Source organism: Canis lupus, chromosome 1, assembly GCF_003254725.2.
Source record: "Canis lupus dingo isolate Sandy chromosome 1, ASM325472v2, whole genome shotgun sequence".
Taxonomy (NCBI): Eukaryota; Metazoa; Chordata; class Mammalia; order Carnivora; family Canidae; genus Canis; species Canis lupus.
In genome coordinates, this window is record NC_064243.1 from 23689667 (window position 1) to 23715269 (window position 25603).

At 44.4% G+C, this 25603-nt stretch overlaps 1 protein-coding gene across 1 annotated transcript; it reads left to right on the forward strand.

Annotated features, from left to right (window-relative positions):
- The first annotated feature begins 1326 nt into the window (after window positions 1-1326).
- Window positions 1327-21421, forward strand: MEX3C (mex-3 RNA binding family member C). The gene is made up of 2 exons (XM_025422247.3): window positions 1327-2251; window positions 18387-21421. The coding sequence occupies exons 1-2, from the start codon at window positions 1537-1539 to the stop codon at window positions 19610-19612; spliced, it is 1941 nt and encodes a 646-aa protein (XP_025278032.3). The 5' UTR covers window positions 1327-1536; the 3' UTR covers window positions 19613-21421.
- The last annotated feature ends 4182 nt before the right edge of the window (window positions 21422-25603 follow it).

Sequence of the window (25603 nt, forward strand, 5' to 3'; positions counted from 1 at the left end):
GACTCGGAGGCCAGGCGGGTTTGCTGCCGGACACGCGGCTGGCGCAGGTGAAGCCGATGGAGCTGCGGGCTGCGGGGGGCGCGTCCCTAAGTGTAAGATGCGCACCGTCCAGACGGATACAAACTATAGAAGCCTACCATCAGTGGTGGTCTACTGACTGCACGTTGAAGGGACGTTCTGAATACGCTGAACCGAGGCTATTAACTACTACTTCTCACTTTTTCTAATGGGGTCACTAGAAACCCTAAAACCACACTAGGCTGCTGTCGTCGTCGTGTAGGACCACGTGGTTTAAGACTACCCTGAGACCACGCGGCAGTAAAGCGGGGGAGAGGGTGGGGGCGGGGACGGGGTGCAGGTGGAGGTGGGGGTCGGGGTGGAGGTCGGGGAGGGGATGGGGATGGGAAGGGGTGGGGATGCGGGAGGGGTGGAGGCGGGGCCGGAGGCAGGGGGGGGGGCAGGGGCGGCGGGGGGGGGGGGCAGGGGCGGCAGGGGCGGGCCCCCGGCCCGAGACGTCGGGAAGCAGCAGGTCTGGCTCCTAAGGGGCCGCGGAACAATGCACCTGCAGAGGAGACCCCGCGTGGGGTGGCCTGGGCCACACTGGGGAAGAGCGCGTCGCAGGAGGAAACGGCTTAACTTTCTTGAAAAGCCCCAAAGAAGTCGGGTGGAGCTCGAGGGCCCCGCGGCACCTGGGCGGGGCTGGAGGCCGGGTCGGCGGGCGGGGGAGGGCCCGGCCCCGCGGGAGCAGCGCCCCGGGCCGCCCAGGAGGACCCCGCCCCTCGCTCCTCCGAGGACTGTCCCCGGGCCCCGGCCCCCGAACGACGGGACCGCGCCCTCGGCGCCCGCGCTGCACCCCGAGGCTGCCCGCACCGAGGCCGAGCCGGACCCGCGGGGAGGCGGGGACGCCCAGGTGCACGCCGCCGCCGCCGCCGCTCGCGCGTGCGCAGACGCGCTCTCCGCGCAGCCCGGCCTTCAGCGGCTACCGCGCCTTCCTCCGCCCGCTTTTCCCCGCCCCCAGACGCCGCGTCACAAAGACTGACGTGCGGAGCGGACAATCACGGCCCCTGTCGGCGGGAGGGGAGCGGACGGAAGGGGAAGGCAGCGGGCCCGGCCCGGCCCGGCCGCCCAATCAGCGAGCTCCGGGAGCGGCGGGGCGGGGCCCGAGGCGCGGGCGGGGGCGGGGCCGCGGAGGGGGCGGGCTCCGGGGGCGGGCGCAGCCAATCGGAGCGCGCCGGCCCCGCTGGGAGCGCGGCGTGGGGCGTGGGGCGTGGCCACCGCGGCGCGCGCCGGGGGCTGGCCGAGGCCATGGAACAAAAGAAGCCCTGAGAGGGGAGCCGCGCCGCCGCCGCGTCCCCACCCACCGCCGGGACCTGCCTGGCCCGCGGCTCGGCCGCACCCCGCCGTCTGCAGGCTCCGGGCGGCCCTGGCGCGCCGCGGCCCCGGGGTCCGCCCCGCCGCCCGCCGCCCGCCCCGCCGCCAGCGCGCCCGCCATGGGCCCCGCCGCCCGCCGCGCCTGACCGCCGCCCGCGCGCCGCCATGCCGAGCGGCAGCTCCGCGGCCCTGGCGCCCCTGCCCCCGCCCGCCGCGCCCGAGCCCGCGCCCGCGCCCGCGCCCGAGCCCGCGCCCGCGCCCGAGCCCGAGCCCGCCGGGGCCGCGCCGCTGCTGCGGGGGCGCCTGGCCGCGCTAGGCCTCGACGACCCCGGCCCCGCCGAGCCCGGCAGCGCCGCCCCGGCCGCGGAGGAGCGCGCCCCGCCCCGCAGGCCCGGGGCCCCGGAGGCCGCGCTGGACCGGGACGCGGACGGGGCCGGGGACGCGGACGGGGCCGGGGACGCGGACGGGGCCGGGCAGCGGGGGCCGGGGCCGGGGCCGGGGCCGGGGCCGGGGCGGGCGGGGCCGGACGCCGACGAGCCCGACGACGCCGACGAGCCCCGGCCGCCGCTGCTGCTGCTGTCGCCGCCCGCCGCCCCGCACTCGCCGCCGCCGCCGCCGCTGCCGGGCGGGCCCCTGGGGCCGGTGCTGCTGCCCGCCGCCGGCTTCGACGCCCGGGACGCGGCGGGGGCGCTGTACGGGGACGCGGCCGCCCCGGCCATGATGGCGGCCGTGCTGTCCCACGCCTACGGGCCCGGCGGCTGCGGCGCGGCGGCCCTCAACGGGGAGCAGGCGGCCCTGCTGCGGAGGAAGAGCGTCAACACCACCGAGTGCGTCCCGGTGCCCAGCTCCGAGCACGTCGCCGAGATCGTCGGGCGCCAGGGTGAGTGCCGCGGGGGCGCGGGCGGCGGTGCTGCGGGGCAGCTCGGGGGCAGCCCGGGTCACCCCCGGGGGCAGCCCGGGTCACCCCCGAGGCAGCCCGGATCACCGTGCGGGGCAGCCCGGATCACCGTGCGGGGCAGCTCGGGTCACCGTGCGGGGCAGCGCGGGGGCAGCCCGGGTTACCCTGCGGGAGCCCCGCGCATCCCGCCCGGCGGTACCCGGGCCGCGCATCCCGGGCCAGGCGGGGCCGGCGCCCCGGGGGCAGGAGGTGGCGCGGCCCGCCCCGCAGCGGGGGTGGATGCTGCGGCCGCGCAGGTGCGCCCCGGGGCACGCGGCCTCCCGCCCTCCGCGCCCTCCGCGCCCTCCGCGCCCCCGACGCCGGGACAGCGGCCGGCACCGTAACGGAGCCGAGCCTCCGGGCGCGCTCACTCGGCCTCGGCGAATCCTCGGCGCTGCGCGCAGACTCCTCCCACGTGGTCCAGACAAAGGAGCTGTGTCTGGGGCTCCCGGAGCGGCTGTGCGGTGTGCGCGGGGGCAGGCCCTGTGCCCCGCGCCCGACCCCAGGGCCGGGCGGAGAGCAGCCCCCACGGGCAGGTGCGGGGCTCTCGGGGCGAGTGGGGCCGCGACGGCGCTGCCGCGGGGGTGACCTCCTCCGCCCCCCCCACCCCCCCCCCCAGCGGTGTAAGTGCAGGGCGGGCAGCGAGAGGCCTGTGGGCGCGCTGGGGCCGCGCATCGCCGTGCGTTCCGTGCTCCCCTCTGGGATCTTAATACGAAAACCCCGTCTGCACTCTGGGTAAAGGACGCGGACTGCCGAGGACTGCTGCTCCAGGCACCCCGCGAAGCTGGGACCCTTCCACCGACCGTTTATTCCGGTAGTTTGGTAAAGAAGACTCAGATGCCTTGCTTTTTGTTTGTTTTATTTGGGCCGGTTTGGGGAGGGGGGAGGGTGTTTTTGCGATGCCTGAGATCCTACTGATCCAGGAGAGCGCTGTTTCACCGTACGGGGGATGAAACCTACCGCCCCCACCTACAAGTCCAGGATGAGTTGGCCATTCGATTAAGAGCATTAAGGAATTGATAGGTTTCAAGCTTCTATTTTGCCAGGTGTTGAGTTTATGGGAGTTGGAAATGTGAGGTCGATTCACACAAACTTGCTGCCCTTAAGAAACCAAAGTTTAATCCAACTAACGTGCGGTTAATGGCACTCTGTGTAGTAGGTGACAGCCCTACCTGTGAGGACACCGACCCTGCAGGGACTTTAACAAATGGAGACAAAGAATGACCTGGGAACAATGTGAGGATTAGTCTCTAGCTCTAATTAGAAAGTGGGGTTTTATTTATTTATTTATTTATTTAGGCGCTTGGAGTCTTCGAAGGGGTGTGGTGGAAAGGGGCTGGGAATGTGTGCGTTCAGGCTTGAGTATGAAAGACCCTTAATGCTACACTAGGAGGGCACTTCCTCGGCACAGGTTGCTTGTGGTGCCAGTTGATGGTAACAAAAGAAAAGAACATTGACTTCAGTTTGCCTGAGGGACAAGATAATGAAATCTTTTGTATATTTAGTTTAACACAAACTTTTGTCCTTATCTGTATCGTACTCTTAAAAGCATGAAAAAATGGACCCCATTTACACAAACTGTTGTCTTTTTATACAAATGCATTATTTAAACTGAATTCATTCTGAGTTTTTATTTTGTACAAGCTATTAAAATAATATTTTGTAATCTATTTAATAGCAAATGAGATAAAGTCTTTAGTTTTTCTGTGCTTATTGGGCTGTACTTACTGGTTAATAAGGAAATGTGGTTCTATTTATGTCTTAGGACATGTAGACAAATTGCTGACTACTCCTCTTACACTTAATGTTTCCTAGAGTTGACAGTACTGTTAAAAGCATGTCATCATCTTCTACCTTCTCTTAAGACCAGAAAGTCTTAACACCCCTTTTCCTACCTCTAGTGGGATCATTGACCCCTTTGCTACCTCTACCCCTCAGCAGCAAGCACCATAATAAAATCTGTAAAGGGCTTTCCCACTCCTATGGAGAACAAGGCAACTCACCACGTTTGCACCCTTTTGTTTTTTGTTTTTAAAGATTTTATATATTTATTTGAGGGAGAGAGCGCCTGCACAAGTGGGGAGGGGCAAAGGGGAAGGAGGAAGAAATCGGGAGCGGACTGCACACTGGGCGTGGAGCCCAATGTGGGGCTCAGTCCCTCGACCACAAGATCGTGACCTGAGCTGAAACCAAGAATCTGATGTGTAACTGACTGAGCCACCCAGGCACCCCTGCATTCTTCTAAAGTGTAATGGTTTGTCTTTTCTCTAAGTGAATAAACAAAGCAAATCATTCAATTTACTTGTCTGCTTTGGGTGAACTAAATGTTCATTCTAAACAATTACCCGTTCTTGCCATTTTATTCATTACCTGAAGTCATAATTTTCTGTTTGCCATCTCTTAATTGGCTTTGGAAATAATTATGACACAGATGGAGACATTTCTGACTTCAGCTCTGAAGCAAAGGGTAGGACAAATGGAATTCTGAGTCATATAGGCTAGAACTCATGTAGATGGCCTCTGGTTCCAGTGTCTTTCAAAAAAAAACAAACCACTTCTTTTGATAGTGTTGAAAGTTGGCAGTGTTGACCTCATACTTGTACTCCCCAGGAGCGTATGGCCATTTGCAAATGTTAAATTGGCCCCGTCTTTTAGGCTTTGCATCTCATTGAAACCAACCATCCTGTGAAATAAAGGTAGGAAAGGTTTTTGTATGATCAAAGAAGTTTTAGAATATGGACATTTAGGGTGAACCTGATGACAGACTTTAAGACTTAATTTTTGTTAAGTGTACTACCTGCAAAACACGTTCACAGTGGTTAATAGCAGGTTTAATTTAAGGCAATGGACTTTGTTCTGCTTTGTGCAGTATTGGTAATCCAGCTGGACTTAAAAGCAAATTAAAGTAAAACTCTATACCTATTCTTAACTACATTGTAAGTAAGTATTGAATGTTATAAATTCAGTTGTTGTAAAAAACTTGTAACTCCGGGTTTTCTGTTAGTGTTTAAGCTTAATGTGGGTCTTCAACTATTTTCATTAGTGAATTTATAGGTATGTTCTCTAGTTTTGCAGTTTGGAAAAGTCCTCTCCAGCATTTTTTAGTGTACACCCTGTCAAAAAAAATTAAGCTTGTATTCTCAATGTCTGCATATGTATAAATAATATGTATGCACTATAAAACATGTCAGAAATTTAAAGAATGAGGTAAAAATGGAAATTGGAGTTCTATTTTTTTTTCCCCCCCTACACTCCAGGGAGTTTCTTATACCCTACTTTGACTATCACTGAGCTAGACCGCTTTGGAGATTGTTTTCTTCTTTATTGAACTATTCTGTTTCCACTAATTCCCAGAGTTTGTGTACATCTTCACTTTTTAAGTAAGGACTATGGGGACGCCTGGGCGGCTAAGCAGTTGAGCATCTGTCTGCCTTTGGCCCAGGGCATGACCCTGGGGTCCCAGGATCAAGTCCCAGTCAGGCTCCCTGCATGGAGCCTGCTTCTCCCTCTGCCTGTGTCTCTGCGCCTCTCTCTCTCTATCTCTATCTCTCATGAGTAAATAAAACCCTTTTTAAGAAAAATAAATAATGAATATGCTATAGTGTTTCAAGTTGTCATAAATGCATCCTTTTGACAATTTTCCCCAGTTTTGTGAAGGTAGAACCACTCTTCAGGTTTTAACACAACTGAAATAAGGTGGATGCTAATTTGTGTATGTTTGTCTAGGAGAAAAAGAGAAACTTTGGTCTTGGCATACCTAAATTCCCTATTCAAGAAAAAATACACATTTCATAAGGAAAAACTGTTTCAGAACAATGCTAAAATACAATGTCTTTTTCTTTTATGAAGGAGGGGGGATTGTTGGCTTTGTCTTTGCCAGGTGCTACAATCTTGCGAGGCCGTTATCCCCATTTTACAGATATAGAAACTGGAGGTTGGAAAGATACCCTCTTCAAAAATGGAACTTGGATTTTTTTTTTTTAATTTTTATTTATTTATGATAGTCACACAGAGAGGCAGAGACATAGGCAGAGGGAGAAGCAGGCTCCATGCCAGGAGCCCGACGCGGGACTCTATCCCGGGTCTCCAGGATCGCGCCCTGGGCCAAAGGCAGGCGCTAAACTGCTGCACCACCCAGAGATCACTGGAACTTGGATTTTTACATCAGTTTGTTTGACATCAAAGATTAAGTTACTGCCTCTGTATTCAAGCGTTCTGCTTGAGACGATTAATAGTATTTGGGTTAACTTCTGCCTTAATCATGAGCTTTGGGATACTATATTTCTAGTATGGATAACTTAAAATGTCTTCACTATCCAAATTAATTTACTTAATAAAATTTTGATGTCCCTACTACCCAGAAGACACAGTTATCATTCTAACATTCTCATTCTCCTATGCCTAACTAAAGATTCTCTGCCGTTTATAGTTCAGAAAGTTAAGTTGTGTTATATACAAGCTAGCTTTAAAAAACAGATACTGTAACTTCTAGGCTTTAAATTTTAAATTTAGTTGATAATAGTATGTATTAGCCCTGGGACCACTGGGAAAGGTTCAATTACTGTTTTGTAAATGGGCGCGGAATCTACTGCCTGTTCTTCCTGCCTTATTCAGCTAGTATACTATTTTGATTCACTTGGAGGAAATGGAAAATAAAGTGGTAATTTAAGGGTGTTGGTCAAGTACTTGAGAAGAGTAACACTTCTGTTACAGATTTCTGTTAAAAATTTTTCAACAAAGTTTATGGTTGGAATTCTGGGTAGCTCTTCTTACATCTTAAGTTTTCAAGGGAAGATTAGCATTTAGTGATAGTGGTTAATATTTTGTGGATATGGTTTTGAATGAATTTGGTATTTGTACATATTGAAGGATTTAACAACACTTTTGTCTTAAACTGAATACAAAAATGTTTCAGGATGTATGTTTTAATATAAAAACTACCCCCAAATTCCCATAACAGTCTCTGCTCAGCTGAGGAGAGAGCCAGCAATCAGAAATTAAAGTTTCTAAATTTGATTACAATGTGCCAGTAACTCACTTTGTGATCTTGGACAAGTCACTTAACCTCCCTAGACTTCAAATACCTCCTCAGCTGGGTGTAATTTTATCTTATACCTCTAGACACTGAATGATACACAAATAAATTGAAACACATGAAACTTTTAAGTGATAAGCACATATTTTTGTAAGTTAAATCTGAAATTAGGTTGAACAACTCTCTAATCTTATTTACCTTTCTTGGCTTTAGCAGTTTCACACGTTATATTCTTCTAACGTGAAAGAACTAGACCCAACTGATGTCTGAATGCCTGCTGGCTACATGGCATATCTGTCCAGATAGTTCTAAATTATGTTGTGATAACAAAGCCCAACATCTCAGTATTAATACAGTAAAGGTTTATTATTCACTGGGGCTCTGCTCATTTCAGTCATTCAGGGACATGGGCCAATGCAGTGGCCAGCACTCCCAAGTGTGGGCTGCTCTTCCCACATGCAGCGGGTTAAGAGACCCTGGCATAGCATACGCTGGTCTTTAAATGTTAGATCCAGAAGTAATAATTACATTTGTTCGTATTTCATTAATCATAGCAAGTCATCTGGCCACACCTAACTTCACGTAGGTGAGAAAGTCTATTACAACCGTGTGCCCACCGAAGAGAGCCAGAATATTCATGAACAGCCATGATGACTACCACAGTATTATTTTATGATCAAAGAGATTATTACAGAATTTTTAATGTAGTGTATGCCATGTAGAATTTGTAATTTAAAGTTGAACTCCCAATAGAAAAAAATAGGAAATAATGTTCATAAGATACTAGATAGGTAAGTGTATTTGAAGTTTAAAAACTCCTTTAGAAAAATAAATAAATAAATAAATCTCCTTTAGGAAACTCCAAATAAATTATGGAAAAATCTATTTTAAAACCCCACCGATCTTCAGGTGATTCTAAAGTGATAGTTTTCTTTTTTTTTTTTTTTTAACTGCATCTTAATACCTCCCAGATGGTTTATTTACCATAATTTGTGGGTTTCCTTTTAACTTTTCCCCCCATGTCACTATTAGGTACCATATGGACATTTTCAAATATTAAATGTGGTATTTAAACCTTTAAAATAATTTTCTAGTATTAGTATTACCAAGCCCAGCTATACTAAATTGATTGTATGCACAGCTTAATGCTGTTGGGTTAGATCGAGTCTTTATTCCGTGACTGATTGTGAGAATTTTAAGTGCCACTCCAGAACGTTAGCGCCTCTTTGATGCGAGTGTTTGGGATTTAGGAACAATTCATGTGAGCATGGTTTGTTGCCTTTGTCCAGTAAGCAAAAACAAATTCATTGTATGCAGGGAAGCCTGGTTTGACTATAATTAAAGTTGTATCGTGGAATAATAAGACTAGGAGTTGAAATGAAAAAATTTTGAATGAAAACTGCAGGTATAGTTGAAGATCAGCATGAAGTAGTTGGTCTTTTTTGAACATGGTTGGAAGAGTGGGGAGGGAATGGTTCCAAACAACTAAAACATTTCCCAGAAGGGAAAGTATTGTTAAAAGTATTTGCATTTTGGGCTGACCTTCTTATTACTGTTCCTTTTTTCAGTACCATTCTTCTTGCCTTTGACTTCTATCTTTCCATCAGTACCATTTTATAGTATACTGTAGAAAAGGACACTGGAACTTGGAGTTAGAAAACTTGTTAGAGCATTGGTTTCATCATTTGTTTCCTGTGACTTTGGGCAAATCACTTAACCTTGCAGAGTCTCTGTTCTTTTGGGGGGAAAAAACCTTTTCCATCTCCTTGTTCTTCCTGGCCCCTGCTTACCCCCCATTTGTTCAGGGGATCAAGTTTGAGATGTCATTAGTACAGATTCATGGCACAATTGAAAGTATAAAGATAAATGACATATGCGAGGTAGGATAGTTTATAAATTTGTTTACTGCCAGATATATAGTCTGAGCAAATGCTAACTGAAACTAAAAATTGTCACTTTATTAAGTTTTCCCAGGGCATACCATTAACTAAATGATCCTCAGTATACTTTTTGTTTACAAATGAATCTGATTCTATTCTGTGGTACCCAAACAGAAGTCATTCTAAGGTTTCTGTTAACATCCTCTACAGGACATGAACCTGATTTTAAAATCCCCAGTTAGGAAAACTATTCTACCTTTCTCATCTCTAGTTTACATCCTCTTCCAGGTGTTTCAGCTTCAGTGAAAGGCCAAATATGAGCCTTTTATTAACGGTTTCAGTTCTCCTGTCTAAGTGAAAAAAGAGGGGGCATTTTAAACTTAGAGTAACTCCTTAAAAATGGAAAAATAAGGCAGGTTGAGAGGATGGTATACCCAGGAGTCCTCAGTTTACAACTTTGGGCTATTCTGGGCTTCAGTTTTCTTCCTGTATAAAATGAGATTGAACAAGGTTATTTCTTACAACTCTTACATTCTGATTTTTGTCCAAAAAGAGTCCCTAAAATCATGCAAAACTACATCGGATTTCAAATTCCCAGTTAGATTGACTTCAGCATATCTCCTCCAAGTTTTGTAAAGTCGATACTATTGTAACATGTTCTGTACAATCTATAAGTTTTATCTTTAGTAGATAAATTCTATAAGTGTTTTTTGACTTCTATAGAAAATTGTTTGATTTTTCTTTCTTTTTTTTTTTTTTTATTTTAATGATAAACCTTCAAGTGTGAGACCGTGTATTACCTCATTGATCTGTTCGCGTTCCCACCATACAGATAAGGAAACATCTATGGGGATATAAGTAACTTACCTACTAGCACCTCAAGCTAATAGAATTGGAGACTTCAACACTCCTGTCTTCAAGCGGTAGAACAAGCAGACAAAAGTTCGGCAAGGATATAGAAGGTTGGAACACTGCCAACAATATAAGAAAAGGAAATAAGAGTTTGATATCTGTGCATAAACATGTATAGACATCAATTCCTTCTGGTGCTTGGAGTTGATACAAGTCCATGAGGACAGCACTGAATCTTAATCATGTTTGCATCCGTGATGTCAGTTAAAGTAACTTGAAGCAAAGTAAATACTATTTATTTTATTGAACTGGATTATTGGATTAGACTTGCCATTTTACTATTACTGTCTTAGTTTCCATATTGTGGTAATTGGAGTTTTCTGCTCTCTTGCCTTTATCCCCAACCCTTTACATAAGGAGCCAATCAACCTAAAGTTGACTTTAAGGGCAGTAGACAAGTACTTCATTTAAGACATTAGAGATCAATATGAATACTGATAATAACAAAACCAAAATCACGTAAATGAAGCTATATGAAGTGCTGTCAGTTAATCTATAATAGACTGTATTCTTCACAAAAGATTTCAGAGGATTTAGATTAGAAGAGCTCCAAGGACACTTGAACCCTAGAAAGGAAAGCTATTACTTCTAAAATATATTGTGCATTTATGAATAGTTTGCATGGCTAATCTAAACAGTTTCTTTAAACATTCAGTTAAGTTTATGTGTATAAAACACTCTCTTATTGGGATTTAGCCGCTATTCATCAGTCTTTGAAGATATACTGAAATTGAGTCCCTGAAAAGTTAAAGGAGTTCTTGAGTAGTGTGTCTAGACTATCCCATGAGGAAAAGGACCTCCTTCATTAATTCTGATATATCGTGGAACATGAAATAATATACTTCTTTAGTGCTTTTAGAGAACTACAGTATGGAGTAATAAGAGGAGTTTGAGGTTATTAGGACAATGTGGGTTTTAGATATGACTTTCCAGCTGGGAGAGCTTAACCAATTCAGTTAAGCTTTTTCCTTCCCTGCTTAAAACACAATTATGATAATTAGAATATATCTAGAAGAGTTTGGGAAACTGAAAACTGTGCTACAAATTTGTATTACTTCAAAGCTAAGGGTATTGGATCATTTTACTCAGGAGATACTTGAAGAAGTGTTTTGGGGACTGGTTGGGTAGTCTAAAAAGTTACCCCTTACTGAGACACACCTACTTGAGTAATGGGTATTGTAATAAGCATTTTTAACACATGATTTCACTTAATCCTTCCTTGCAAAAAACCAAGTGAGAGAAGTGTCTTTAATCATAGTTCCTCACCCATGAAGGAGAGATAAGGTTTAGTGACCTGCTAAAGTTCACAACGCGGGTTAGCGATGCCAAAGTCTGTGATCCCAGCCATTACTCAACCTACCTTTCCTTGAGGAGGGGAAGAATAGGTGTGTGTGTGTGTGAGTGAAATAAGGTAGTATCCGATTGTCCCAAATGCTTTTAAGACCAAAAAAAAAAAAATGACCGTAGTTCCTAGGAGAAGAGGGACTTGGTCAGAAAATGTAAGCCTCGGGAAGGACCTAGAGGTTGAATGACCGAACATGAAAACCAGGAGTAACTGATGATAGATTAGAACCCAGGCCTGCAGAACATCAGTTTTCTGCTTCTTCCATTGTTTGCTTTAAACTGTGCCTTGGAAGGTTTCATATGTGGTAGCTGTAATAATGAGTCCTTACCTTTGTACTATTCTTGAGTTCATGGAGCCCTTCACATAAACAGCCTCCTCTTCCAAAAAGGCCATCCTTGTTACTCAGAAGCTATAAGGTGCAGAGAGGAAACACCAGGAGGGTTCTGCGTGTTAATTAGGGAAATATCTGAGCAGATACAAAAGAGGAACAAGACGTGTTTAAGAGACAGTAAAGTCTGGAAGAAGGTAGGTTATGGCTACTTGCTGGGAAAGGGACGGTTAGGGGAAGATTTTAACGTCAAGCCAAGGAGTTCTAATTTTCTCAAAGGTAAAGAGCTACTCAGGGAGTGTTCACTCCCCCTTCTTACTCAAACTGTTTGTGTGCGCACGCACACACTGATATCCCAGGGGGAACTTTTGAAGAAAAGTACGTGCCAAGGATGACACAAAGTGAAAATATACATAAAATGCAACTTTGGTGTTTGTAAGGGTTTTAACTTTCTCCAACCGCCTTATACACGTAGGATATATGTAATTTATGAAATGAATAGAAAATACAGTGGATTTCTGGAAAACAGAGTACTCTGTCAAAAATCAGCAGCACTTCCCTTAACATTTGGGGCTTCTATCTTTAAAAAAATAAAACAGATTCTTTGTACCTACAAGATGGAATTTAAACTCTCTTGCCTGACGCTGAAGCCACTGTGCGTGGTAACTTGTTAGGGCAGCATTAGAAAACTAAAACAGATAGTAAGCACAATTAAATAATAGGAAAATATTCCTGGATTAAGCCTTCCATTTTCCTTCTGCCTCCTAGAGGCTTCCTACTTTCTGCTTTGAGGTCTCCGTGGGCAGGTCACACCCTGTGTGGATTGTTTGCTTTCTGTCAGGCTAGCCGAGCACAGTACGTCTCTCTCCTACTTTAAAACTTTTTTTGTGATACCACCACCCCATCCCCCAGCAAAAGAATATTTGGCTTTGCAGCCCTTGGTACACATATTTTACTGAAATATTTGGAACATGTTGAATTTTGCATTTTTTTTCTTTTTTAAATGTTGATTGCAACCTTACTAAATTGATACTATGACCCTCCGTTTGAGAAACACTGAAGATCACATCTGATCAGTTCCTTTTCTTCCTTTTAATTCCTCTCCCCCTTGGTAGCTGAGGCATCTGGTAGAAGAGGTTCTCTTTACTCTGGAAAGTAAGACGGGACCTTTGCTGTACCAGGGAGTGCGAGGACAATAATTCTAGCTGCAGCTGATGGGTTTTAAGGCAAAACACAGCTCTAGCCACAGTGATCTAGAAAGAGGAAATGGATTCTTATACCAGGGGTAAGTTGGAGACTTTTTTTATCTGGGGGATTTACTTGCAAATCAAAATAAAATTACAACTGTGAAAGTTAGTGCTATCCTAGTTCTTAACATCTACACATTCTGGTGCACAGCTTGACACGTGTTGGTTTTTGTCTGTGGTTATAAGAAAACAATTGTTAGTTCTCACCTCTTAGAATTAAAAAGCCTTATTCAGATTTGAAGTTATGGTATCATTTGCTCTGCTGTTCAGACAATTTAAAATAATGTCAGTACTAGCCATTGTGTAATTGATGTGCTAAGTCTAGTAAAAAGTGTCCTTTTCTTAAAGGTTTTCTGATTTAATTATATTTCTTGGAAGAAACTAATGTATTTGTATGGTTCAAAATTATTAAAAATTAGAGTGTAAAGGAAAATTAAGTGTCCTTCCTACATTGTACCCCTAAGTCAACCAGTTTTATGACTGCATAGTATACCATTTTATAGTTGTCCTGGCCGCACACCAGTACAAACAAGTAATATAATACCAAGATCATTTTGCATCTGTGCAAGTATTTCTACAGAATCGATTCTGTGAGTGAGATTGTAGGGGCAGAAGGATCCATGCAGTTGTAATTTTGATAAATAATATAAAGTGCCCTCGGACAGTTTGTACTCTCAGCAGCTAAATATGGAGGTCCTTTTCCCTATTCTTACTAGCTCTGGTTTTGATATTTGTTTTGACATTTGATAATCTTATAGGTGGAAAAAGATACTTCAGTTCATGTGAAAATAGGAATTTTCATGGTCCATAACCATTTATATATTTTCTTTTCTGTGAGCTGTTTCTTTTACCTATTCGGGATGGGGGGGGGGTTGCTCTTTTGATACATAGGACAGGGGTGTGTGTGTAAGAGAGAAAATAGCCATTCTTGGTGTTTATTGTAAATAATTATTTCTTCCCATCATTTTTAGTGACTTTTGCCATGCAGCAATTTAATTTAAAGTGCAATCTAATTTATCTGTACTCTTTGGCTTCTGAGTTTTGGCTACTCTGAGATTATAAATTCTTCCATGATTTCTTAAATATCTTAGACTCTTTTTTTTTCTTAAGATTTTTATTTATTCAGGGATCCCTGGGTGGCGCAGCGGTTTGGCGCCTGCCTTTGGCCCAGGGCGCGATCCTGGAGACCCGGGATCGAATCCCACATCGGGCTCCCGGTGCATGGAGCCTGCTTCTCCCTCTGCCTGTGTCTCTGCCTCTCTCTCTCTCTCTCTCTGTGTGACTGTCATAAAAAAAAAAAAAAAAGGTAAAAAAAAAAAAAGATTTTTATTTATTCATGGGAGACACACAGAGAGACAGAGACACAGGCAGAGGGAGAAGCAGGCTCCCTGCGGGGAGCCCTATCGGGACTTGATCCCAGGACCTCGGGATCACGTCCTGAGCCCAAGGCAGGTGCTCAACCGCCAAGCCATGCAGGCGTCCCTATCTTACACTTTTCAAATTGAAACTCAATCTAAAATACTCAAAAGCTTTTTAACCTTCTTCACCTGTAAAATAGTAAAACAAGTTTGTTTTTTCTTTAGTTTGTTTTGCCTATTTAGAACTCTCCCTATTCCAATTGTTCCCAACTTTAGAATATATATATTCTAGAAATCATGTGTTGGTTGTTTGAAACTCAGAATATGGATCGATGTTCCTATAGAACCAATCCTATGAGTAATATGAGATTTCCTGTATTCCTAATCTGAATTGAAGATACTGTGTTAAAACTGTAGTCTTAAAAAATTTAGGAGAGCGAACAAATACATTCTTCTCTTTTTGCTGGTAGTGGCTTAAAGGGGTTGGCTTTGCAATCTTCCCCTTACCTCTACCCTGATCTGCAAAACCTACAGACACTGTCCTTTGGGGCAGGATAGGCCTGTCTTACTCCTATCCCAGAAGTGGTTCCTGCTCAAAGTGTTCATCTTCTGTCTTCCTACTGAGCCAATTATTAAACACGTCTTTATTAGTACCGACCATAGGCCAGATAGTGTTTTGTGTACCTTTAGGCAGATTTTTAATACCTGCTCAGTATTAAACAACAAGTATTCTACTAATGTGCAACTCACAGTTGCTTATAGTTTCAAAAGTATTTGTTTGGAGAAGTTTACTTAATTAGGCTTTCCTAGTGGTCACTGTCAGTAAGGGTTGAGAGGGGCTAACCCCAGACCCTTTGGTTATTTCTCCCTTTGTCCATATAGAAATTGCCTGGTGTTTTTCTGCAGGATGAGCAGGACCTTCTTCCTTAGAAATGTGATGCCAACAGACTGCCTTCTTGTAGCCCAGAGTATCTGAATAATAACAATAATAATAACAATAACAATAATAACAATTCCCCTGAATGTATAGGGTGAACAGTTAGTTTTTTGTTCACATTAGCCTTTCTTAGGCAGCTCTCCATCAGTCATAAATTGACTGGGCCAGTTGGAAGTGCTCTCAGTTCACAGCCCAAAGCAACACCCTTCTGTGGGGTGAGAGTCTTTAGAGATTCAGTTTGTATAAATAAGTAGATATAAGAGTTTTATTGCTTGCATCTTCTGACTCACTGTCTTTGTGGAACACAAGCAGTAACATTGTCTTATAGTCAAAAGTTACACTGCCAACTTAATCTTCTTGCAGTTCATTATAGATATAAACTTAAGCAGCATTCTTTATATTTATATTTAAAACTTTAAAGTAGTATAAATTCAACTCATTGTAGTAATTTCTTGATAGCCCCGCAACCACCCTGTTCCCTTGTCCCTTCTTATCTCACCGATTTACTGCACTAATTCTTTCTTTGCAGTTTGCTTTTAGCTGCTCCCCGCCAAGTCTTCTCAAATAAAAGTAATTTTGGATTAGGGTAAACCTGACTCTCAAAGTGTTTTCATGATAGGTACCTACGATCCAGCAGTGAGGGGGGAAAAAAGCCATTTCTTTGTAAGTTTAACAGTTTGTTGGAAGGAGGAACAGGTATGGGTTAAGATCCAAATGTCCAGTGGTACGTTGAGTAAAGTTATGTTGAATATGTTATCATTGAATTAGCATAATCAACTCCTTTCAACAAGGTTGCATTAGCAATATGGGGCCAAAATATGGAAGTCTTGAAAAGCTCAGCAAAAAAAAAACTTAGATGCAAAGCAGGATGTGTAGGAAAGGCCCAGTATCTTTATACAGAAAACTGATGTTTGTTTCAACACATGTCGTATGGGCCCCGCAGAGGCATATACTACTACTAGTCAACCACCCAGTGGTTTGGGAATGCTTAGGAATGGCACACAAAGCAGTCTTGGGTGATAGGAACTTCAGAGAGGATGAAACATCTAAATGAAAATCTGAATGGCCAGCAGGAATTGAACAGAGGTGGGGATGAAGTGGCAAGGACAAAGGAAGATTGTAGTCATGGAAGCAAGGAAGCATGGACAGGAGTTTAATACGGTAGAAGCACTGAGTTAAGGTAGAGTTAAGAAGGGGGAAAGGAGAGCATTGAAGAGATACATCTGGAAGAGAGGTAATCAGGTCCCAGGTCAACAGGGGCCTTGTGTGCCACATTGTTTGGACTGTATCCTTGTGGTAAAAGGGAGTCATTAAAACACTTTATGCAAAGAAGTGGTCTCTTGTTTTATTTCGAAACCGCCATTTGACTAAAATGAATACAGAAAATGGTTTGGAGTAAGATGAAACTGGAGGCGAGACCTGGGGCAGGGGGCGTCGCAGTTAGGCAGGTTAGAAATGATGTATATGAAGACTTAGTTTTTATAGATTATTAACTTATTGGGGGCAAACGGGGGGGGGGACATTTTAAGAAAAAGACCACCCAAAGTGTGACATGTGTCTTTAAGAGCACCTGGCATCTTCATTTTGAGGAATCTAAGAATAACATGATATATTCATGAGAACAGATCTATTCTAGCAAGCTTCACATTAAGATCTTTGAAAAGTATAACCCCAGAATTCTATGCCTTAGTTGTCTATTAGACATTTTAAGTTACACTTTGAAGCCCTCTAATCTCACATAGTTGGCGCTGGTAATAGGCGATTGCAGTCAACAGTTAAAGAATTATGGTTAGTTATGAATATGTATCTCAGATATTTTAACTTAAATGCATTTAGGATTTGGGCCAAAGGCTTTTCTTTGAGAATGGGTTTGTTTGAGTAGTCTTTTAATAAAATCACATTTAATGCCCATGTTCCATACAATTTCCAATGTTTCTTTTGAATTTAGCAAGAATTTTACAGTGAATGCAGAGTCATTCTGTTAGTTTTTTACCCCAGGCCTTAACAGTTGTCTCACGCGTACATAATTCAGAACCACTTTTTTTTTCTTTAACGTACACACCTCTATTGAGATCTTAAAAAAAAAAAAAAAAAAAAAAGATTTTATTTATTAGAGAGCATGAGCTGGGGGACGGGCAAAGGCAGAGAGGCCAACTCCCTACTGAGTATGGAGCTGAACACAGGGCTGATCCCAGGACCCTGAGATCCTAACCTGAGCTGAAGTCAGATACTTAACCAGCTGAGCCCCCTAGGGCTACCCCTTTATTGAGATTTTCAAAAATAATCAGCTTAATTTTCATACAAGTACAGTGTCTTTTTGCATTCATACTTCACTGATTTATGTCCTAATTTAGTTAGTGCAGGAGTACGACTAGTATAACCAGATATGGGGATATCTTAGCCTCAAATTCAGTTGATGGGAGCAGATGTGAGATGACCTTTGAACCATGAACACTTTGCTCATCATGAGGTTTATTAGCGGAGAGTAACATTAAAATACTGGGAGTCTGTTAACTGCTTAGAGCTGTCTGAAATTTGAGCTGCTTGGACTGACAAAAAGACCATAGATGTTGAAGTGAGAGTAGGTTTAACTGTTTTCGTAAGCTTCATTTTCCTTAGCAATAAAAGGAGTGAAGTAACCTAGTCCTAGAGGGCTTATTGTTTAGATTGAATGAGACAGTAGATGCTCAATGTCTTCCATGTGCATTAGTGGTTTTTCTTTGCCACCAACATCCTGCCAGGGAATTAGTTATTACTGACATAATTCTGGAAGTCAGACCTGCCTGTGGTCTGGCTTGCTTGTAGCAGAGGATTCTGGACATTGTTTGCAGTGCCTGATAACAAGAAGGGAAACCTAAGGTGTGACTTCTAAGATCTCCCAGTAGAGGCGCTGCCTCTTCCGAATTGGAAGGCCAGCAGACAAACAAAAACGGCCCAGAAGCATACATTTAGCCTGAAAGGAGCTTTCTGTGATTTGTCTTTATTAATATTATTGACATAAATGTTGATTCTTATGAAATATTTTCTTTCTAACAGGTTGTAAAATTAAAGCACTGAGAGCCAAGACAAACACGTATATCAAGACACCTGTTCGTGGTGAAGAGCCCATTTTTGTTGTCACTGGACGGAAAGAAGATGTTGCCATGGCCAAAAGAGAGATTCTCTCAGCTGCAGAGCACTTCTCCATGATCCGTGCATCTCGAAACAAAAATGGCCCTGCCCTGGGAGGGCTGTCATGTGGTCCAAATCTGCCAGGTCAAACCACCGTTCAAGTGAGGGTCCCCTATCGTGTGGTGGGATTGGTAGTTGGACCCAAAGGAGCAACTATTAAGAGAATTCAGCAGCAGACCCACACGTACATAGTAACTCCAAGCAGAGATAAGGAGCCTGTCTTTGAAGTGACAGGGATGCCCGAAAATGTTGACCGAGCACGAGAAGAAATAGAAATGCATATTGCCATGCGTACGGGAAACTATATCGAACTCAATGAAGAAAATGATTTCCATTACAACGGTACCGATGTAAGCTTTGAAGGTGGCACTCTTGGCTCTGCGTGGCTCTCCTCCAATCCAGTTCCTCCCAGCCGCGCAAGAATGATATCCAATTATCGAAATGATAGTTCCAGTTCTCTGGGAAGTGGTTCCACAGATTCCTACTTTGGAAGCAATAGGCTGGCTGACTTTAGTCCCACAAGCCCGTTCAGCACAGGAAACTTTTGGTTTGGAGATACACTACCATCCGTAGGCTCAGAAGATCTCGCAGTTGACTCTCCTGCCTTTGACTCTTTACCAACATCTGCTCAAACTATCTGGACTCCGTTTGAACCAGTTAACCCACTCTCTGGCTTTGGGAGTGACCCTTCTGGTAACATGAAGACTCAGCGTAGAGGAAGTCAGCCATCTACTCCTCGTCTGTCTCCTACGTTTCCTGAGAGCATTGAACATCCACTTGCTCGAAGGGTTAGGAGCGACCCACCTAGTACAGGCAACCACGTTGGCCTTCCAATATACATCCCTGCTTTTTCTAATGGTACCAATAGTTACTCCTCTTCCAATGGTGGTTCCACCTCCAGCTCACCTCCAGAATCCAGACGAAAGCACGATTGTGTGATTTGCTTTGAGAATGAAGTTATTGCTGCCCTAGTTCCATGTGGCCACAACCTCTTCTGCATGGAATGTGCCAACAAGATCTGTGAAAAGAGAACGCCATCATGTCCAGTTTGCCAGACAGCTGTTACTCAGGCAATCCAAATTCACTCTTAACTATATATATATACATAAATACTATATCTCTATATGGACTCGTAAAGGCATGGGTATAATGGTACCCCCAGTAAACTTCCTAATGAATTCTTATGACTGTTATCAGGCTTTATTGGGATTAGGCTAAAGTTGTTAGTAAACTTATAAAAGGCTGCTATGGTAACACTAAACCTAAGTGGTCTCTTGTCTATTAGTTTGGTTTGAATTATTAATACTATCCTGTAGACCCAGAGACATAGCTTGTATAAGAATTGTTAAAACTGAAGTTCAGCTTGGCTGAGTGAAGATAATCATAGGTTGTGTGAGCCTATGAGAAAAGTACGTCTAGATTTCAAAACAATGGGTCCCAAAGCCTAACCACATTAAGAGTTTATGGAGGGTACTTGGCATTACAGATGATTCAGACACTTCCAGTGCTGCCTTCTTTACACTGCCAGTTTTGACAAAACAGGTTCGTTTTTTATTTTACAACAACTTATGCCTAATTCTGCAGGATTGCAAGTAACTTTTTAATGCATTGTGATTACTTATTGGTAATAATAGGGCTGATGGCAGTTTACTCGATCACTGGTTATAATTTGGGACAAAAAACTGCTACATTGACCTTCATCTCGCCCAGAATGCTCACGGCTGGTATGATCAGTGGATCAGGAACGCAATTGTGTTGATTGTGAATTCCTACCCATTGCCTCCCTCGGTGAATGTGGAAATGGCCACCTGGGTTTTCCCATTTCAGGAAGGGCTTTGGGATGCACCTATATTGGCTAATAATTGAGGATGCGAACATTCCATTCATTAGTCTGATCAAGCTGTTGATTAATTTTTAGACTATAGATCAAAATGTGAAACATTTTATGTTCAATCCATATTTGTCTTGCACATTATAAATATATTTTTATTTTTTAGTAATTTAGGGGAGGGGGAGGGAGAGAGGGATAATAATGACCTTAGCATACTTTACAAAAGCAGCTGTGATGACCTTCAATCAGTTTACTTCATTTCAAAACTATTTCCAATCACAAGGAAAGATTTCTTTAAGATACACTTATACATTTCACCTGTGGATGTCTATAACTTCATCCTCAGTATGTTCCCAAATCTGTGCTGGCATTGAAAGGACAAAACAATATACTGGTGGGTTTTTCTACTAATTATTTTTTGAAGCGTTATTTTCCCAACACAAAAGAGCTTTTTTTCTCAATATAACAAAAAAATTGAAAATCCTATGTGTATTGAATAGTAAATAGACAAATTTTATTTTTTATTTCCACTTGAAGAGTTACATTTCGTATAAAAGTTTACAAATAACGGTTTTTATTTTGATTTTTTCAGTATAAAAATTGCCTTGATGACATATTATGATGTAATGCTAATTGCTTGTAGGATAGTTAAATGTCAGTATTGAAACCTAATCTTTAGCTGCCGTCTTGTAGATACGAACGAATGTTCACCAAGCATGTATTTTGTATTTTGTTGCATTGTACACTGCAACTAATAAGCCAAGGAATCGACATATATTAGGTGCGTGTACTGTTTCTAAAAACCACAAACTAAGAATGATAAATTATCAATATAGTTTAGTATTTGCTAATTTTACTACACTCTTTTGTTATGTATATGTAGGGAAGTCATAGGGATTATAAATTCAATTTGAGTAAAGTTTAAAACCATATATTTTATGATAAAGGGCCTTTAACTTAAGATGGCCAAAGCACTGATATTATATATTTGCTGTAAAGAGAATTATAAGAGTTTTATTTTTCTGATATTAAAAGTTACTTAATAAAGACTTGTTTCCATTAACTTGAATGTATTCTCCTTGGTGTTTTTCATGCAGCCACTAGTTTAGACTGGAAGACAGCCATTTGCCAGAATTGAACGTTTTCTTGTACAGTTTCCCCTCTCCCAAGCCAGCTCTCTTTGTTCATTCTTGGAGTGTGTGTGTGTGTGTGTGTGTGTGTGTGTGTGTGTGTGTTCTCGGTGTTAAATGCGTCGCAGTAGACCACACAATTACTAGTAACCTAATTGTAAACAAAATAATAAATGACTTTTTATACATTAATGTTAACTAAAATCCTGAATACATTTAGACTCAGTTTCTAGCCTTTGTTACAGGTTTTTGTCTTTTTATCACTACATGTAGAAAACGAATTTCTCTGATACGAAGGTACAAGTTTTTTAAACTTTCAGTTGCGAAGTACCTTCTGAAAGGTTTGTAATTGATAAAAATATTACTCCATTACTGAAAAGATTTGATACCAGTTGGAGTAAATTGTTGCCAATTACTTTTACTGTTGTAAAAGTAAGAATAAAGACCTTTCTAAGACATTTTGAAGAAACCAAAATTCTGTTCATTCTTAGGGATTTTACACGCCCATAGTGAGAGTCTTTTCACGGTAGGTGTTGGACAGAAATTCTTCGACTGCTAGAAGCCTGGAGAACATAGATTTGATGACGGGTAAGATAACTGCCCTAGAATTGCTTTGCAAGTTTTAGGATTAACTTCTACAAGTATGAAGTTTAAATGTTTGGGCGTGTTACGGCGCTGTGGTCTGGCCCCTCTGGTTTGCAGGTTTTCTGTGCCATTTCAGTTACCCATGGTCAGCGGCTGTCCAGCCTGTGGCCAGGTGGCCCTCCGCAGCCCACCACAGCATCACAAGGCCTGCATCATTCCCCTCACCTCACCTCATCATGTAGGCACTTTCTCATCCCATCGCAGGAAGGAGGGTGGTAATCTGAGAGCCCACATTTACATTACTCTTGGTTTAGAGCATTTGTTATAATGGTTTTATCATTCTTGTTAATCTCTTACTGCGTCTAATTTACAAATTAACAAACCTTACCCTAGGTGCGCATGTTTAGGGAGAATCAGAACATTTAGGGTTCAGCGCTAGCCGTGGTTTCCCACATCCACTTGGGGTCTTGGAACCTATCCCCCTCAGATTGGTGGGGGGGGGGGCTCCTCCCAAAGAAAGAATAACTTTTCTTCAAACCCGCCATACGTTCCCTCTTGGATATCTTCCAGTAATTATTCCCTTAAAGGATCTTCAAGCTGGCCAAGTGAAATAATTGAAAATTGTGAAAGAATTCAATTTTCCTGCCATTTGGGACTTTCTATGCTGTCTCTGTTTAATGCTTTACCTGCTTTTACATTTTAAAGGTTAGCATTTGTATGACAATGCAAGATAACTTCCTTAGGGAGGGTAAGATGCTTTAGATAGTAGAGGTCATTGATGAGAGGTGGGGATTGGTAGGCCAAAGAGGAAAACAGCTGAAGAGAAACCACACCTTTCTAGGTCTTCAAGATCTTTCTGCAAAGGTCTAATGGAAAATGGAGGTGCTGAAACCTGATACCTAAATGAGTTCCTGCTGCCTTTCTGTCTTAAAATTATAAATCTTTAAGAGTATGCGTGAATAACTTCAAACATGAAAGTGTTCAGGAGGAGCTATGATACTCCGCTGAATATATAACAAGCTGAGAAGAACTGGCTTGGTAATAAGCTTGCTGGTTTGAAATGGGAAATGAGGACCAAGATTATATAAATCTTTGTTCAGTGCCTACCAGCAACATTCCCGTGTTTACCCAAAGCCTCTGGCGGTGTTGTGCATAATTCATTGCATACATTAATATTGAACATCAAGATGAGGAAAGTCTCACCATCTTAAAGGCTGTACAAAAGCCCGCATATAGGCATGACCTATGCCCCGGAGACAGACCGAGGGGCTGTTCAACTAGAATGTTCTTGGATAAGTCAACAGTAGCTAGCCTCTACTAATTGAAACATTACAGAATTTTTTTTTAACGTGATTTTGGCGTGGTAGGAATGCAATAGTTATTATTTAAAACAAGTAAGTCGTACGTATTTCTCTATTTTGAAGTGCCAAGGCTCGTATCTCCCATGACCTTTCCCAAGATCAAAAGCAAACAGTGGAACTCTTGACATTGTCTGTTCCTGCAGTTTCAGGGGAATTACCGAGACCTCATAACAAGTGACCTGAATAGGGTAGTGATTTCACATCTACCTGAGTCATAGATGTTTTGTGCTGAAATAGGGAAACTGTGCATTGTGCTTTAAAGACAAAGTCACAAGCAGAAAAAAAATTTCAAAAATTGGTAGCTTGTGGAGGTCACCGGTGCTGAACACGTGTAAATAACCTTTAGTTACAGCCTTCGAGGTTCACTGTTGGGTGACCATTAGAAGACTGGTAGCGTCAATCAACAGCCATGCCTATTTATTATTAAAAAGTGGTTAATATTTGTGAGGCAAAATTTTTCTGAAGGTAAGATCTTAAAACCGCAGAGCAAAACTGGAGAGATGGCCTGGTTCATTTCTTCCATGTTGGCGGAGTGTCCAGGAACTTGCTGGAAATAACTTTAAGAATTGCATATGCGTGAAAATAATTGTGTGGGTGTCCGAAAGCTGCTTTTAATGCTACTTTTTTTTAAAACAATCTGTACTGTCTGAGCTGAGGACTTTTTTCCTGTATCTGACTATTGACAAAAACGCAGGATAGATTATGAACGGGCTGTTGGCTGTGTCCGGGTTCAGTGGCAGCTTCCCTCCCTCCATCCCATACGTGCCTGAATTTGCGCTTCTCGGGAAGTACATTCTCCTTTCCGCACGTGCTGAGCCACCAGTGCAGTGCGGTGGCTTCGGACGTTCCCTTTCAAGGCTGGAAGCTCCAGATGCCTGGAGGCTGGACGTACCTCGCTGGGTGTCTTCGGTACATGGTGAAGGTTCCCAGAATCGCCCTTCTGAGAGCCACCGTCTAGTCTTGCAGTCGAGGAAACGGGCTCCAGAAGTGTCTCGTTTCCCTGACCTATCCCAGTGGCTTGTCTGGATCCACACGAAAACCAAAGCAATGTCACTCTCGCGCCGAGGCCTGCGGTGGGCACTCTTGGTCGGGATCACGCCTTATGCTCCCTCTTCCCGAGCAGGTGGTTCCTAGTGCTTCCTGGAAAGTACACCCTCGGGTCAAAGACTATTTATGGCCAAGGATCAGAGAAATGGTCCCTTCGCTTTTACTTTCTTTACTGAGGGGTCAGCTTTGCTTGTTGTTACTCCATTTCCTGAACCCTGACTTCCTTCACCTCCCTCCGCTCTCGCCCCTACCTCTTCTAACTTGGCCAGGAATAGCATTCCGCTCTCCCTCCAGTCATCGCCGCGGGGACGCCCTCCTCCTTTCCAGGTAGGAGATGGATCAGATGGACTCCAAGTCTGTGTCTCTGAGGCCTTGACGTCCGAGGAGAACACTGACAGGAGCCGAGTATGCCACCCTGTAGGCTGCAGCTCATTTGTTAGTCATCTCCCCTGCTTTTCCGGTCATTTCGTCTTGGAAGTTGCTGCTGGACTAGCCCCACAAAGCTCATCTTCCAGCTCTGGACTTGGTTTCAATTCAAGTTCCTTTAACGGGCTTTGGCGGAGGGCATCTCACCCTATATTTTGCAGATTGTGTCCCCTGAGTCTCATTTTCCTCATCTGTAAAATGGGAATGATTACCTGTGAGGATTGCCTGCAACTCCAGAAACGGAGTTCTAGAGATGCCGGGAGTGACTCACTTGCTCTCCTGCGTAGCGTCCCCCTTGTTCTGGTTCTTAAAACCCGTCACGGCCCTGAAAAAATACGAGGTGCTGCTAAAAAGCAAAGCAAGCCAAAGCCCAAGGCCCTTGGGGTCTAGAACACTACCTTTAGGGGACTGGCGCATACCCTGGACCTCGCCGCAGCCCCGGGGCACCCGCGCCCTCTCCGTTTTGCAGGAGGGAAAGCTGAGGCTTAAAAGTCTAAGTAGCTTAGGATAAAAGTGAACCGCCCCGAGTCAAAACCCACTTTCAGGAAGACTAGCACCGAGCTGTGAGACGGTTCAGGGGATCCTGGCCCCAATCCCCGGCTCGCGGGTCGGAGCGCGGGCTCGCTGGGGCCCGGGCGGCCTGCGGGGGAACGGGGGCCGGGATGCCGGCCTGGGAGGCCTCGCTGATGTCCCCCCGCGCCC